The sequence below is a fragment of the Salvelinus alpinus genome, chromosome 23 (genome assembly GCF_045679555.1).
Source record: "Salvelinus alpinus chromosome 23, SLU_Salpinus.1, whole genome shotgun sequence".
Classification (NCBI taxonomy): Eukaryota; Metazoa; Chordata; class Actinopteri; order Salmoniformes; family Salmonidae; genus Salvelinus; species Salvelinus alpinus.
In genome coordinates, this window is record NC_092108.1 from 4,736,893 (window position 1) to 4,754,078 (window position 17,186).

The window sequence follows — 17,186 nt, forward strand, 5'->3', positions numbered from 1 at the left end:
GACGGTAGATCTCCAGGAAGAGGGTGGGACTGAGAACCAACAGGACGGTAGATCTCCAGGAAGAGGGTGGGACTGAGAACCTACAGGACAGTAGATCTCCAGGAAGAGGGTTGGACTGAAAACCTACAGGACGGTAGATCTCCAGGAAGAGCGTTGGGCTGTAAACCTACAGGACAGTAGATCTCCAGGAAGAGGGTTGGACTGTAAACCTACAGAACGGTAGATCTCCAGGAAGAGGGTTGGACTGATAACCTACAGGACAGTAGATCTCCAGGAAGAGGGTTGGACTGAGAACCTACAGGACAGTAGATCTCCAGGAAGAGGGTTGGTCTGATAACCTACAGGACAGTAGATCTCCAGGAAGAGGGTTGGACTGATAACCTACAGGACAGTAGATCTCCAGGAAGAGGGTTGGGCAGCCCTGCTGTAGGGAGTCAGAACCAAGTATGTCACATTAAGTACTAGCGGGTGAGGGCATTCCACGGCTCCAGCTCAAATTATTTCTACAATAGGTAAGGCTGTACAGTGCAGTATGAATGTCCAATACGCGCAATAGACTGACTGGGGCGGTGATTTCCCACAGTCACAGTCCTGCATTATGACCTACAACGGTAGTAGTTGTGTGCCGCAGGTACTGCGGCTTCAGTTTCAACTAACCACCACACCAGGCGTGCGTTCAGTTCGCTTGAACGTTTGCTACGCTGCGGAAAACGGTTTGTACTGAACGCCACGTTTTCACAAAACCATTCTTGTACGTTCTTGAACAGACTGAGATACGTTTGTTCTGTTCTTGGTGGGTGTGGCTTGAAGCGATGAGTGAAGAATTGAAAGTGCATTTTGAGGTCACAACCCCTCCCCATTTTTCAACTAGTGGTTCAGTACAGCATCGTTTCTGTTCAATTGAAAGTTCTATTACGTTTTTACGAACGCAACCCTGACCAACTGAACTAATTGATCCGTTGAGTGATTCGCCTAAATTCAACACACCTGGTATTCCAGGTCGGTTAAATCAAAAAACATGAAGTGCCATGCGACACTCCAGGATCAGGGTGGCCGACCCCTAGAGGCATTAGTCCGTGCTTGTTCAGCAACATGCGCTTTAAACGCATGATGAAAGGTACATAAAGACAATGGCGACCCGTCATACAGGTCACCTGTTTTGAGCCCCATCTGTTAAGCAAAACAAATTGTGTCACATATTAGTTTGCAAACAATGTAAAAAAAAAAAAAAAAAAAAAAAAGTATACAAGTTTTTGGTCTCTTTCTTGAGCAAGTGTTTCAGCCTAGCTCAGTGCTTTCTGTGGTGGAGGGGCAGCCAGCGAAAATACAGAGCGTAGGGGTTGGTTATCTTCTCTAGTGGCACCGTGATTGGCTCAGTGTTCTGTCACTCATGGGGACACTACGTCACAGCCAAATCTACAGGGAGAGCTAGGCAGTTCAAGCCCCCTTGGCTGCTCCCAGAGATTCACATTAGAAGTGCCCGTCCAAGAAGGCTCAAGGTGATTGGCCACAGATAGAATGACGTCATATCTACTGTAGCTTTGATTGGACTGATCACGCCAACATCATACTTTCAAAATCTTAGCTAGCAAGCTAGACGAGCAGTCATCATCATGAATCACATTGACAATCTACTGGCAAATCCTTGTCATATGAAGATAAACTATAGATAAAACGTATCAGTGCTCATCGGCCATAAACATTACGCAACAAGTCAGAAATCGCAAAATTCAGCAATGAGTGGTTTGGAAGGAATCAATGGCTAAGTACAAGTGTTGCAAAGCAATCACTATTTTGCTTCCCCAGCCGGCTATTCAGTGGAGAGGGTGTGTGGTCCAAGTCTGGGTTTAAGGATTTAAAACATCTGTCCGAAAGGGTCTCTTTTCCAAGCTTAAAAAGGATAAACATTCACAAGCAACACAATGGGCCAGAAAATGTTGAATTACATTGGCCATGCTGTCAATCCAGCAGGACTTCTTCCAGGGGAAAAAAACAACTGGAAACTCAGAACTGGGGAATCTCAGACTTCAGGGTGGAAAAGCTACGTTCAACCGTGGTTTTTTTGGTTGTCTTGAAAGCACCATAAATCCAGAGAATGGCCGACAGTAACAGTCTGTTTAGCTGGGTTTTTACCATTTTTTTAACCTTTATTTAACTAGGCAAGTCAGTTAAGAACCAATTCTTATTTACAATGACGGTTTACTCCATGTGTAACTCTGTGTTGTCTGTTCACACTGCTATGCTTTATCTTGGCCAGGTCGCAGTTGCAAATGAGAACTTGTTCTCAACTAGCCTACATGGTTAAATAAAGGTGAAATAAAAAAAATAAAAATAAAAAAGGAACAGTTCCCTGTTCAGGGGCAGAATGACACATTTTTACCTTGTCAGCTCTGGTATTCAATCTAGCAACCTTTCAGTTACTAGTCCCAACGCTCTAACCACAGGGCTACCTGCTGCCCCCAACAGCAACAGTTGGTCACACTGAGAGTTTACTATATTTTACAGTTTAAGAAGAGACCCGGCAACTATTACCTTCGTCTTTCCTCCTCAATGGCTTCACATGGTGACTGGACATACAAGCATTCACTGATTGCAGTGGTTTTCGTTGTGAGGCAACACCTTCATTATACAATGTCTGTCTGTAGCCTGTCTAGCTAGTAATAGTTCTAGAAGAAATAGTGCTTTAGTCATTACACATTGAGACTTACTGTATTTCATCAGAGAATCGTGCTTTAGTCATTACACATTGAGACTTACTGTATTTCATCAGAGAATAGTGCTTTAGTCATTACACATTGAGACTTACTGTATTTCATCAGAGAATCGTGCTTTAGTCATTACACATTGAGACTTACTGTATTTTATCAGAGAATAGTGCTTTAGTCATTACACATTGAGACTTACTGTATTTTATCAGAGAATAGTGCTTTAGTCATTACACATTGAGACTTACTGTATTTCATCAGAGAATCGTGCTTTAGTCATTACACATTGAGACTTACTGTATTTTATCAGAGAATCGTGCTTTAGTCATTACACATTGAGACTTACTGTATTTTATCAGAGAATAGTGCTTTAGTCATTACACATTGAGACTTACTGTATTTTATCAGAGAATAGTGCTTTAGTCATTACACATTGAGACTTACTGTATTTTATCAGAGAATCGTGCTTTAGTCATTACACATTGAGACTTACTGTATTTTATCAGAGAATCGTGCTTTAGTCATTACACATTGAGACTTACTGTATTTTATCAGAGAATAGTGCTTTAGTCATTACACATTGAGACTTACTGTATTTTATCAGAGAATAGTGCTTTAGTCATTACACATTGAGACTTACTGTATTTTATTAGACAGAATCATTTTCCCTCCCTAGTGGCTCCATGTGTGTTTACTTGACATACAGTCATAACAAACACTCACATTATGAGATCACTATCAGAGTCCCGGAGGTAGAGAGAGCAGTGTGTGTGTGTGTGTGTGTGTAAACAGCAGTGTGTTAACGCTGTACAATGTCACACTGTTGAGTCAGAGATGGACCTCTGTGGCTTTTCTCTGTTTATACTTAGCAGGAGAGATGGTTTCTCCTCCTAGGACAGGACACAAACGGAGAGAGAGAGAGAAACGGGAGAGATGGTTTCTCCTCCTAGGACAGGACACAAACGGAGAGAGAGAGAGAAACGGGAGAGATGGTTTCTCCTCCTAGGACAGGACACAAACGGAGAGAGAGAGAGAAACGGGAGAGATGGTTTCTCCTCCTAGGACAGGACACAAACGGAGAGAGAAACACATAGAGAGAAAGAAAAAGGAGGGAGAGAAAAGGTTTCACTGTAATAGAGAAGGTGTAAACTTGGCAGTAGAACACCGAAACAGTGTATTTGACCTCTCAGCTGCCCTATCAAATCTAAAAAAAAACTAAGAAAATGAACAACAATGACAAATGGTTTGGAGAAGAATGCAAAAACCTTAGAAAGAAATTGAGAAACCGGTCCTACCAAAAACATAGAGACCCGGAAAACCTGAGTCTACGCCTTCACTATGGTGAATCACTAAAACAATACAGAAATACACTACGGAAAAAGAAGGAACAGCACATCAGAAACCAGCTCAATGTTTCTGAAGAATCCATAGACTATAACCACTTCTGGGAAAATTGGAAAACTCTAAACAAACAACAACACAAAGAGTTATCTATCCAAAATGGAGATGTATGGATAAACCACTTCTCCAATCTTTTTGGCTCTATAACAAAGAACAAACAGCAAGAACATATACATGATCAAATACAAATCTTAGAATAAACTATTAAAGACAACCAGAACACACTGGATTCTCCAATTACCTTGAATGAACTACAGGACAAAATAAAAACCCTCCAACCCAAAAAGGCCTGAGGGATTGATGGTATCCTCAATGAAATGATAAAATATACAGACCACAAATTCCAATTGGCTATAATTAAACTCTAACATCATCCTTAGCTCTGGCTTCTTCCCCAATATTTGGAACCAAGGACTGATCACCCAAATCCACAAAGGTGGAGAACATTTGACCCCAATAACTATCGTTGGATATGCGTCAACAGCAAGCTTGGCACACCTGTATTTGGGGAGTTTCTCCCATTATTCTCTGCAGATCCTCTCAAGCTCTGTCAGGTTGGATGGGTAGCGTTGCTGCACAGCTATTTTCAGGTATCTCCAGAGATATTAGATCGGGTTCAAGTCTGGGCTCTGGCTGGGCCACTCAAGGACATTCAGACACTTGTACCGAAGCCACTCCTGCGTTGTCTTGGCTATGTGCTTAGGGTCGTTGTCCTGTTGGAAGGTGAACCTTCGCCCCTGTCTGAGGTCCTGAGCGCTCTGGAGCAGGTTTTCATCAAGGATCTCTCTGTACTTTGCTCCATTCATCTTTCCCTCGATCCTGTCCCTGCCGCTGAAAAACATCCCCACAGCATGATGCTGCCACCACAATGCTTCACTGTAGGGATGGTGTCAGGTTTCCTCCAGACGTGACGCTTGGAATTCAGGCCAAAGAGTTCAATCTTGGTTTCATCAGACCAGAGAATCTTGTTTCTCATGATCTGAGAGTCTGCCTGCATTATTTGGTGTTTTACGTTGTTCACAGAGGATATTTTGCAGAATTCTGCATGCGGAGTCTCAATTTGTTTTTTGTCCCATTTTGTGAGGTCTTTGTCAGTGAGCGTACTTCAGACCTCACAACCATGAAGGTCAATGGGTTCTATAACTGATTCAATAATGTTTTGCCAGATCCTAATTGGTATCAAATTTTATGTTCCTTTTGATGGCGCAGAAGGCCCTTCTTGCCTTGTCTCTCAGATCGTTCACAGCTTTGTGGAAGATACCTGTGGCGCTGATGTTTAGGCCGAGGTATGTGTCGTTGTTTGTGTGCTCCAGGGCAACGGTGTCTAGATGGAATTTGTATTCGGGAACCTGGCAACTGGACCTTTTTTGGAACACAGTAATTTTTGTCTTACTGAGATGTACTGTCAGGGCCGAGGTCTGACAGAATCTGTGTAGAATATCTAGGTGCTGCTGTAGGCCCTCCTTGATTGGTGACAGAAGCACCTCACTCTCTCTCTCTATCTTGCTCTCTCTTTCACTTTCTCTCTCTCTGTCTCTCTCTCTCTCTCTCTCACTTTCTCTCTCTCTGTCTCTCTCTCTCTCACACTTTCTCTCTCTCTGTCTCTCTCTCTCTCACACTTTCTCTCTCTCTGTCTCTCTCTCTCTTTCACTTTCTCTCTCTCTGTCTCTCTCTCACTCTTTCACTTTCTCTCTCTCTGTCTCTATCTCCCTGTTCCTCTCTCCATCTCTCTCTCTTTCTCTCTCCATCGCCCTCTCTCTCCCTCTCTCTCTCTCCCCTCCTTCACGGCTTTGACCTTGACTTTGTGGAATGTGCTCTCTGTTCTGTTGTGTGTCAGGAGAAGACAGGGAGTGAGAGGGAGAGACAGAGCGAGACAGAGGGGAGGAGGTAATATACAGAGAGAAACACCATGCCAGTCCAACTCCCGTCGACCAAACTCCTTAAGTCTCCCCTCTCCGTCCTCACTCCGTACCCCACCATGGGAGCTTTAGTGTGCTGCCAAAATGTGTTTTCACTTTGTTGAAAGAATGTGGATGGTCTCTTAGGTTTTGTTTCAATTTCTGCCTTTTGATTGTTGGTGCATTCCAAAACTTTATTAGACTGAACTAACTCATACAGTGAACATTCTTCTGGTTCACAATCGAGTTTGGTTTCATGTCGGAAAAAAACATTTGCTTGTGTGTTCTGAACTTTTGTACATGTCTGAACATGTACATACATACAGTATCACGTGTTTCTGTTCCCTTCCTGACCAGAAATGAAGCTTCCATGTCCTACTGTGGCTACATTCTTCTGCTATACAGAACAAAGTATGTGAAGCCTTTGGAACTACCTGGATTTCTGCATAAATCTTACATAAAATTTGATCTGATCTTCTAAGTCACAACAATAGACAAAACCCAGTCTGCTTAAACTAATAACACACAAAAGTATTGTATTTTTTCTTGTCTATATTGAATACATCATTTAAACATTCTTGGTTGGGGAGGTTGGGGAAAGTATGTGAACCTCTTGGCTAGTGACTTCTCCAAAAGCTAATTGGAGTCAGGAGTCAACTAACCTGGAGTCCAATCAATGAGACGAGATTGGAGATTTTTGGTCAGAGCTGCCCTGCCCCATAAAAAAAACACACTCACCAAATTTGAGTTTGGTATTCACAAGAAGCATTACCTGATGTGAACCATGCATCGAACAAAAGAGATCTCAAAAGAGACCTACGATTAAGAATTGTTGCCTTGCATAAAGCTGGAAAGGGTTACAAAAGTATCTCTGTCATTATGGGGTATTGTGTGTAGATTGTTGATTTTAAATAAAATATTTGTTTCAAGTTTAGAATAAGGCTGTAACGTGATATACTTTCCGAAGGCTGTGTGTGTGTGTGTGTGTGTGTGTGTGTGTGTGTGTGTGTGTGTGTCTGTGTCTGTGTGTGTGTGTGTGTGTGTGTGTGTGTGTGTGTGTGTGTGTGTGTGTGTGTGTGTGTGTGTGTGTGTGTGTGTGCGTGCGTGCGTGCGTGCGTGCGTGCGTGCGTGCGTGCGTGCGTGCGTGCGTGCGTGCGTGCGTGCGTGCGTGCGTCTGTGTGTGTGTGTGTGTGTGTGTGTGTGTGTGTGTGTGTGTGTGTGTGTGTGTGTGTGTGTGTGTGTGTCTGTGTCTGTGTGTGTGTGTCTGTAACATAGCAATTGTATCTGGTATGTGTGTATGTATGGCTGTAACATACACATTTTGTTGTTTTACAGCCTGAATTCAAAATGGATTAAATTGATGTTTTTTCTCACCCATCTACACACAATACCCCATAATGACTAAGAGAAAACATGTTTTTAGACATTTTTACAAAAGTATTGAAAATGAAACACAGAAATGTCTCATTTATATAAGTATTCACACCTCTAAGTCAATACATGTTAGAATCATATTTGGCAGTGATTACAGCTGTGAGTCTTTCTGGGTGAGTCTCTAAGAGCTGTGAGTCTTTCTGGGCAAGTCTCTGAGAGCTGTGAGTCTTTCTGGGTAAGTCTCTAAGAACTTTTCACATCTGGATTGTACAATATTTGCACATTATTATTAAAGAAATTCATCAACCTCTGTCAAGTTCATTGTTGATCTTTGCGAGACAGCCATTTCCAAGTCTTGCCAAAGATTGTCAAGCCGATTTAAGTCAACTGTAACTAGGCCAAAGTCAACGTCATCTTGGTAAGCAACTCCAGTGTAGATTTGGCCTTGTGTTTTAGGTTATTGTCCTGCTGAAAGGTGAATTTGTCTCCCAGTGTCTGTTGGAAAGCAAACTGAACCAGGTTTTCCTCTAGGATTTTGCCTAGCCTATTCTGTTTCTTTTCATCCAATAAAAAAAACTCCCCAGTCCTTGTCGATGACAAGCATACCCATAACATGATGCAGCCACCACCATGCTTTAAAATATGAATAGTGGTACTCAGTGTTATGTCATGTTGGATTTGCCCCAAACATAATGCTTTGTATTCAGGACATAAAGTACATTTCTTTGCAACATTTATTTCAGTTTTACTTTATTGTGCCTTATTGCAAACAGGATGCATGTTTTGGAATATTTTTGTTCTGTACAGGCTTCCTTCTTTTCACTCTGTCCTTTAGGTTAGTATTGTGGAGTAACTACAATGTTGTTGATCCATCCTCAGTTTTCTCCTATCACAGCCATTAAACTCAGTAACTGTTTTAAAATCGCCATTGGCCTCCTGGTGAATTGTCTAAGCGGTTTCCTTCCTCTCTGGCAACTGAGTTAGGAAGGACGCCTGTATCTTTGTAGTGACTGGGTGTATTTGTAACGGATGTGAAATGGCTAGCTAGTTAGCGGGTACGCGCTAATAGCGTTTCAATCAGTTACGTCACTTGCTCTGAAACCTAGAAGTAGTGGTTCCCCCCTTGCTCTGCAAGGGCCGCGGCTTTTGTGGAGCGATGAGTAACGACGCTTCGTGGGTGACTGTTGTTGATGTGTGCAGAGGGTCCCTGGTTCGCGCCCGGGTCGGGGCGAGGGGACGGTCTAAAGTTATACTGTTACATATTGATACACCATCCAAAGTGTAATGAATACCTTCGCCATGTTCAAAGGGATATTCAATCTCTGCTTTTTTTTTTTTTTTTTTTTCACCCATCGACCAATCGGTGCCCTTCTTTGCAAGGCATTAGAAACCTCCCCTGTTCTTATTGGTTGAATCTGTTTGAAATTCACTGCCTGACTGAGGGACCGTACAGATAATTGTATGTGTGTGTATGTATGTATGTATGTATGTATGTATGTATGTATGTATGTATGTATGTATGTACAGTGGGGAGAACAAGTATTTGATACACTGACGATTTTGCAGGTTTTCCTACTTACAAAGCATGTAGAGGTCTGTAATTTTTTATCATAGGTACACTTCAACTGTGAGAGACGGAATCTAAAACAAAAATCCAGAAAATCACATTGTATGATTTCTAAGTAATTAATTTGCATTTTATTGCATGACATAAGTATTTGATCACCTACCAACCAGTAAGAATTCCGGCTCTCACAGACCTGTTAGTTTTTCTTTAAGAAGCCCTCCTGTTCTCCACTCATTACCTGTATTAACTGCACCTGTTTGAACTCGTTACCTGTATAAAAGACACCTGTCCACACACTCAATCAAACAGACTCCAACCTCTCCACAATGGCCAAGACCAGAGAGCTGTGTAAGGACATCAGGGATAAAATTGTAGACCTGCACAAGGCTGGGATGGGCTACAGGACAATAGGCAAGCAGCTTGGTGAGAAGGCAACAACTGTTGGCGCAATTATTAGAAAATGGAAGAAGTTCAAGATGACGGTCAATCACCCTCGGTCTGGGCTCCATGCAAGATCTCACCTCGTGGGGCATCAATGATTATGAGGGAGGTGAGGGATCAGCCCAGAACTACACGGCAGGACCTGGTCAATGACCTGAAGAGAGCTAGGACAACAGTCTCAAAGAAAACCATTAGTAACACACTACGCCGTCATGAATTAAAATCCTGCAGCACACGCAAGGTCCCCCTGCTCAAGCCAGCGCATGTCCAGGCCCGTCTGAAGTTTGCCAATGACCATCTGGATGATCCAGAGGAGGAATGGGAGAAGGTCATGTGGTCTGATGAGACAAAAATAGAGCTTTTTGGTCTAAACTCCACTCTGGAGGAGGAAGAAGGATGAGTACAACCCCAAGAACACCATCCCAACCGTGAAGCATGGAGGTGGAAACATCATTCTTTGGGGATGCTTTTCTGCAAAGGGGACAGGACGACTGCACCGTATTGAGGGGAGGATGGATGGGGCCATGTATCGTGAGATCTTGGCCAACAACCTCCTTCCCTCAGTCAGAGCATTGAAGATGGGTCGTGGCTGGGTCTTCCAGCATGACAACGACCCGAAACACACAGCCAGGGCAACTAAGGAGTGGCTCTGTAAGAAGCATCTCAAGGTCCTGGAGTGACCTAGCCAGTCTCCAGACCTGAAACCAATAGAAAATCTTTGGAGGGAGCTGAAAGTCCGTATTGCCCAGCAACAGCCCAGAAACCTGAAGGATCTGGAGAAGGTCTGTATGGAGGAGTGGGCCAAAATCCCTGCTGCAGTGTGTGCAAACCTGGTCAAGAACTACAGGAAACGTATGATCTCTGTAATTGCAAACAAAGGTTTCTGTACCAAATATTAAGTTCTGCTTTTCTGATGTATCAAATACTTATGTCATGCAATAAAATGCAAATTAATTACTTAAAAATCATACAATGTGATTTTCTGGATTTTTGTTTTAGATTCCGTCTCTCACAGTTGAAGTGTACCTATGATAAAAATTACAGATCTCTACATGCTTTGTAAGTAGGAAAACCTGCATAATCGGCAGTGTATCAAATACTTGTTCTCCCCACTGTATGTATGTATGTATGTATGTATGTATGTATGTGTGTGTGTGTGTGTGTGTGTGTGTGTGTGTGTGTGTGTGTGTGTGTGTGTGTGTGTGTGTGTGTGTGTGTGTGTGTGTGTGTGTGTGTGTGTGTGTGTGTGTGTGTGTGTGTGTGTGTGTGTGTGTGTGTGTGTGTGTGTGTGTATGTATGTATGTATGGCTGTAACATAGTAATTATAACCTGTATGTATGTATATATGTGTGTATGTATGTATGTATGTATGTATGTATGTATGTATGTATGTATGTATGTATGTATGTATGTATGTATGTATGTATGTGTGACTGTGACATAGTGCTGTTTCCTGTGTGTGTTGATGTGTTCTGTCTACACTGGGCCTGGTCTCTGTAGTGACAGACTGTAACATAGTACTGTTTCCTGTGTGTGTTGATGTGTTCTGTCTACACTGGGCCTGGTCTCTGTAGTGACAGACTGTAAGTACAGTAACTACATAACCAGTCCTATATAACCTACATAACCTACATAACCAGTGCTACATAATCTACATAACCAGTCCTACATAACCTACAAAACCTACATAACCAGTCCTACATATCCTACATAACCAGTCCTATATAATCTACATAACCAGTCCTACATAACCTACATAACCTACATAACCTACATAACCAGTCCTACATAACCTACATAACCAGTCCTACATAATCTACATAACCAGTCCTACATAACCTACAAAACCTACATAACCAGTCCTACATATCCTACATAACCAGTCCTATATAACCTACATAACCTACATAACCAGTCCTACATAACCTACATAACCAGTCCTACATAATCTACATAACCAGTCCTACATAACCTACAAAACCTACATAACCAGTCCTACATATCCTACATAACCAGTCCTATATAACCTACATAACCAGTCCTACATAACCTACATAACCAGTCCTACATAACCTACATAACCAGTCCTATATAACCTACATAACCTACATAACCAGTCCTACATAATCTACATAACCAGTCCTACATAACCTACATAACCAGTCCTATATAACCTACATAACCAGTCCTACATAACCTACATAACCTACATAACCAGTCCTATATAACCTACATAACCTACATTACCAGTCCTACATAACCAGTTCTACATAACCTACATAACCTACATAACCAGTCCTACATAACCAGTCCTACATAACCTACATAACCAGTCCTACATAACCTACATAACCAGTCCTACAAAACCTACATAACCAGTCCTACATAACCTACATAACCAGTCCTACATGTCCTACATAACCTACATAACCAGACCTACATAACTTACATGTCCTACATAACCTACATAACCAGTCCTACATAAGCAGTCCTACATAACCTACATAACCAGTCCTACATAACCTACATAACCAGACCTACATAACATACATGTCCTACATAACCTACATAACCAGTCCTACATAACCTACAAAACCTACATAACCAGTCCTACATAACCTACATGTCCTACATAACCAGTCCTACATAACCTACATAACCAGTCCTACATAATCAACATGTACTACATAACCAGTCCTACATATCCTACATAACCAGTCATACATAACCTACATGTCCTACATAACCTACATAACCAGTCCTACATAACCTACATAACCTACATGTCCTACATGACCAGTCCTACTTATCCTACATAACCAGTCCTACATAACCTACATAACCAGTCCTACATAACCTACATAACCAGTCCTACATAACCTACATGTCCTACATAACCAGTCCTACATAACCTACATAACCAGTCCTACATGTCCTACATGTCCTACATAACCTACATAACCAGTCCTAAATAACCTACAAAATCTACATAACTAGTCCTACATAACCTACATGTCCTACATAACCAGTCCTACATAACCAGTCCTACATAACCAGTCCTACATAACCAGTCCTACAAAACCTACATAACCAGTCCTACATAACCAGTCCTACAAAACCTAGATAACCAGTCCTACATAACCTACATGTCCTACATAACCAGTCCTACATAACCTACATAACCAGTCATACATAACCTACATGTCCTACATAACCTACATAACCAGTCCTACATAACCTACAAAACCTACATAACCAGTCCTACATAACCTACATGTCCTACATAACCAGTCCTACATAACCTACATAACCAGTCCTACATAACCAACATGTACTACATAACCAGTCCTACATATCCTACATAACCAGTCATACATAACCTACATGTCCTACATAACCTACATAACCAGTCCTACATAACCTACATAACCAGTCCTACATAACCTACATAACCTACATGTCCTACATGACCAGTCCTACTTATCCTACATAACCAGTCCTACATAACCTACATAAACAGTCCTACATAACCTACATAACCAGTCCTACATAACCTACATGTCCTACATAACCAGTCCTACATAACCTACATAACCAGTCCTACATGTCCTACATGTCCTACACAACCTACATAACCAGTCCTACATAACCTACAAAATCTACATAACTAGTCCTACATAACCTACATGTCCTACATAACCAGTCCTACATAACCAGTCCTACATAACCAGTCCTACAAAACCTAGATAACCAGTCCTACATAACCTACATGTCCTACATAACCAGTCTTACATAACCTACATAACCAGTCATACATAACCTACATGTCCTACATAACCAGTCCTACATAACCTACATAACCAGTCCTACATAACCTACATGTCCGACATAACCTACATAACCAGTCCTACATTACCTACATAACCTACATAACCAGTCCTACATAACCAGTCCTACATTACCTACATAACCAGTCCTACATAACCTACAAAACCTACATAACCAGTCCTACATAACCTACATGTCCTACATAACCTACATAACCAGTCCTACATAACCAGTCCTACATTACCTACATAACCAGTCCTACATATCCTACATAACCAGTCCTACATATCCTACATAACCTACATGTCCTACATAACCAGTCATACATAACCTACATGTCCTACATAACCAGTCATACATAACCTACATAACCAGTCCTACATTACCTACATAACCAGTCCTACATTAACTACATAACCTACATAACCAGTCCTACATAACCAAACTGGGAAAACCTCTGAGGCCAGTATGTCTTGTAGCTAGTCTATTCAATTGAGTTGATTGTGTTGTGTGTCTGTGTGTTGTGTGTGTGTTGTGTGTCTGTGTGTTGTGTGTGTGTGTTGTGTGTCTGTGTGTTGTGTGTGTGTTGTGTGTCTGTGTGTTGTGTGTGTGTTGCAGGAGCTGTGTCAGTGTCGTCCGTCCGATGGGAACTGTTCATGCTGTAAAGAGTGTATGCTCTGTCTGGGGACACTGTGGGAGGAATGCTGTGACTGTGTCGGTGAGTACCATGTACACGATGGTTAAAGAGGAGGTGTGTGTGTGTGTGTGTGTGTGTGTGTGTGTGTGTGTGTGTGTGTGTGTGTGTGTGTGTGTGTGTGTGTGTGTGTGTGTGTGTGTGTGTGTGTGTGTGTGTGTGTGTGTGTTTCTGCTGTAAGGTGTGTATGCTGTGACTGTGTCGGTAAGTCACATCTCACACGGTACAATAAGTGTGTTATTCATAAACAGCGGTGCGTGTTCATAGATGCCAAGGGAAGCCAGGCTTCCCCAAATATTTGAACAATATATATATTTTTTTTTTTACAATAGCCGAGCTCATCTGCGGGTGGTCCTGGCACAGTAAAAACATCCCTTGTTTTTTTGCAATCTTTAAGTTTGTTTTCAGTGTATTAAACTATGCATATATATATGTGTGTATATGTGTATATAGCCTTGTTGATTTGATGATGTTTAAGTGTAAAATGTGCTGGGATAGCGGAGGCCGGGCTCCTGTTGTCTTTGTTCTGACTTGTGGAAACTCTGTGGTTATAAATCAGTAGTGGCTCAGTAAAACCGTTGAAAACATGAACCTGTCTGACCGTGTTTCAGGTGATATATCATGAACCTGTCTGACCGTGTTGCAGGTGATATATCATGAACCTGTTTGACCGTGTTGCAGGTGATATATCATGAACCTGTTTGACCGTGTTGCAGGTGATATATCATGAACCTGTTTGACCGTGTTGCAGGTGATATATCATGAACCTGTTTGACCGTGTTGCAGGTGATATATCATGAACCTGTTTGACCGTGTTGCAGGTGATATATCATGAACCTGTCTGACCGTGTTGCAGGTGATATATCATGAACCTGTTTGACCGTGTTGCAGGTGATATATCATGAACCTGTTTGACCGTGTTGCAGGTGATATATCATGAACCTGTTTGACCGTGTTGCAGGTGATATATCATGAACCTGTCTGACCGTGTTGCAGGTGATATATCATGAACCTGTTTGACCGTGTTGCAGGTGATATATCATGAACCTGTCTGACCGTGTTGCAGGTGATATATCATGAACCTGTTTGACCGTGTTGCAGGTGATATATCATGAACCTGTTTGACCGTGTTGCAGGTGATATATCATGAACCTGTTTGACCGTGTTGCAGGTGATATATCATGAACCTGTTTGACCGTGTTGCAGGTGATATATCATGAACCTGTTTGACCGTGTTGCAGGTGATATATCATGAACCTGTTTGACCGTGTTGCAGGTGATATATCATGAACCTGTTTGACCGTGTTGCAGGTGATATATCATGAACCTGTTTGACCGTGTTGCAGGTGATATATCATGAACCTGTTTGACCGTGTTGCAGGTGATATATCATGAACCTGTCTGACCGTGTTGCAGGTGATATATCATGAACCTGTTTGACCGTGTTGCAGGTGATATATCATGAACCTGTTTGACCGTGTTGCAGGTGATATATCATGAACCTGTCTGACCGTTCTGCAGGTGATATATCATGAACTTGAAGGGGTGTCCTCATACTGCTGTATATCTAGTGTAGGTTGTAAAATGTGTTTTTTTACTGGCTTGGCTTCCCCAGTTATTTAACCCACACACCTCTGCTGCTCATAAAACAACAATAACTCATCATCAAATGCCTGATCATTTAGGCAGGGTCAAGCAACGACTGTTGAGTTACCAAAATGACTGGGTGCACTTGTCAATCTGCTTTCTGCACCGGTTGGTTTTAAAGTGTCCCTTTGAGGCGTAGTGTAGGTCTGATAGGGAAAGTGTGGAAAGCCAGACACTCACAGTCAGAAGAGGCCACCGGGCCTTGGAACTAGGAACCTTCTCTGGTGTCTCTACTCTGGTGTCTCTACTCTGGTGCCTCTTGTGCCTCTACTCAGGTGCCTCTACTCTGGTGCCTCTTGTGCCTCTACTCAGGTGCCTCTACTCTGGTGCCTCTACTCTGGTGTCTCTATTCTGGTGCCTCTACTCTGGTACCTCTACTCTGGTGTCTCTACTCTGGTGTCTCTACTCTGGTGCCTCTACTCTGGTGCCTCTACTCTGGTGTCTCTACTCTGGTGTCGCTACTCTGGTGCCTCTGATGTCTCTACTCTGGTGTCTCTACTCTGGTGCCTCTACTCTGGTGTCTCTACTCTGGTGTCTCTACTCTGGTGTCTCTACTCTGATGTCTCTACTCTGGTGTCTCTACTCTGGTGTCTCTACTCTGGTGCCTCTACTCTGGTGTCTCTACTCTGGTGTCTCTACTCTGGTGCCTCTACTCTGGTGTCTCTACTCTGGTGTCTCTACTCTGGTGCCTCTGATGTCTCTACTCTGGTGCCTCTACTCTGGTGTCTCTACTCTGGTGTCTCTACTCTGGTGTCTCTACTCTGGTGCCTCTACTCTGGTGCCTCTACTCTGGTGTCTCTACTCTGGTGCCTCTACTCTGGTGCCTCTACTCTGGTGTCTCTACTCTGGTGTCTCTACTCTGGTGTCTCTACTCTGGTGCCTCTACTCTGGTGCCTCTACTCTGGTGCCTCTACTCTGATGTCTCTACTCTGGTGCCTCTACTCTGGTGCCTCTACTCTGGTGCCTCTACTCTGGTGCCTCTACTCTGGTGTCTCTACTCTGATGTCTCTACTCTGGTGTCTCTACTCTGGTGTCTCTACTCTGGTACCCAACGACTGAAGACTCGTAACTGGACTCTGAAAATGAAAGGAGTTCCACCTGTTCACACTATACTTCAACACTGTAGGATACTTCAACACTGTAGGCTACTTCAACACTGTAGGCTACTTCAACACTGTAGGATACTTCAACACTGTAGGCTACTTCAACACTGTAGGATACTTCAACACTGTAGGATACTTCAACACTGTAGGACACTTCAACGCTGTAGGATACTTCAACACTGTAGGCTATTTCAACGCTGTAGGATACTTCAACACTGTAGGATACTTCAACACTGTAGGCTATTTCAACGCTGTATGCTACTTCAACACTGTAGGATACTTCAATGCTGTAGGATCCTTCAACACTGTAGGATACTTCAACACTGTAGGCTACTTCAACGCTGTAGGATACTTCAACACTGTAGGCTACTTCAACGCTGTAGGATACTTCAACGCTGTAGGCTACTTCAACACTGTAGGCTACTTCAACACTGTAGGATACTTCAACACTGTAGGATACTTCAACGCTGTAGGATACTTCAACGCTGTAGGATACTTCAACGCTGTAGGATACTTCAACGCTGTAGG

General features: G+C 42.6%; 1 protein-coding gene across 2 annotated transcripts in view; it reads left to right on the forward strand.

The window, feature by feature from the left end:
* LOC139550093 (twisted gastrulation protein homolog 1-A-like) overlaps nt 1-17,186 on the forward strand; it is a 54,665-nt gene that overhangs the window by 22,240 nt on the left and 15,239 nt on the right. For both annotated transcript variants that reach the window (XM_071360722.1, XM_071360723.1), the window contains exon 3: nt 13,833-13,932. In XM_071360722.1, the coding sequence (XP_071216823.1) occupies nt 13,833-13,932 (100 nt within the window). The remainder of the gene's footprint in view (nt 1-13,832; nt 13,933-17,186) is intronic.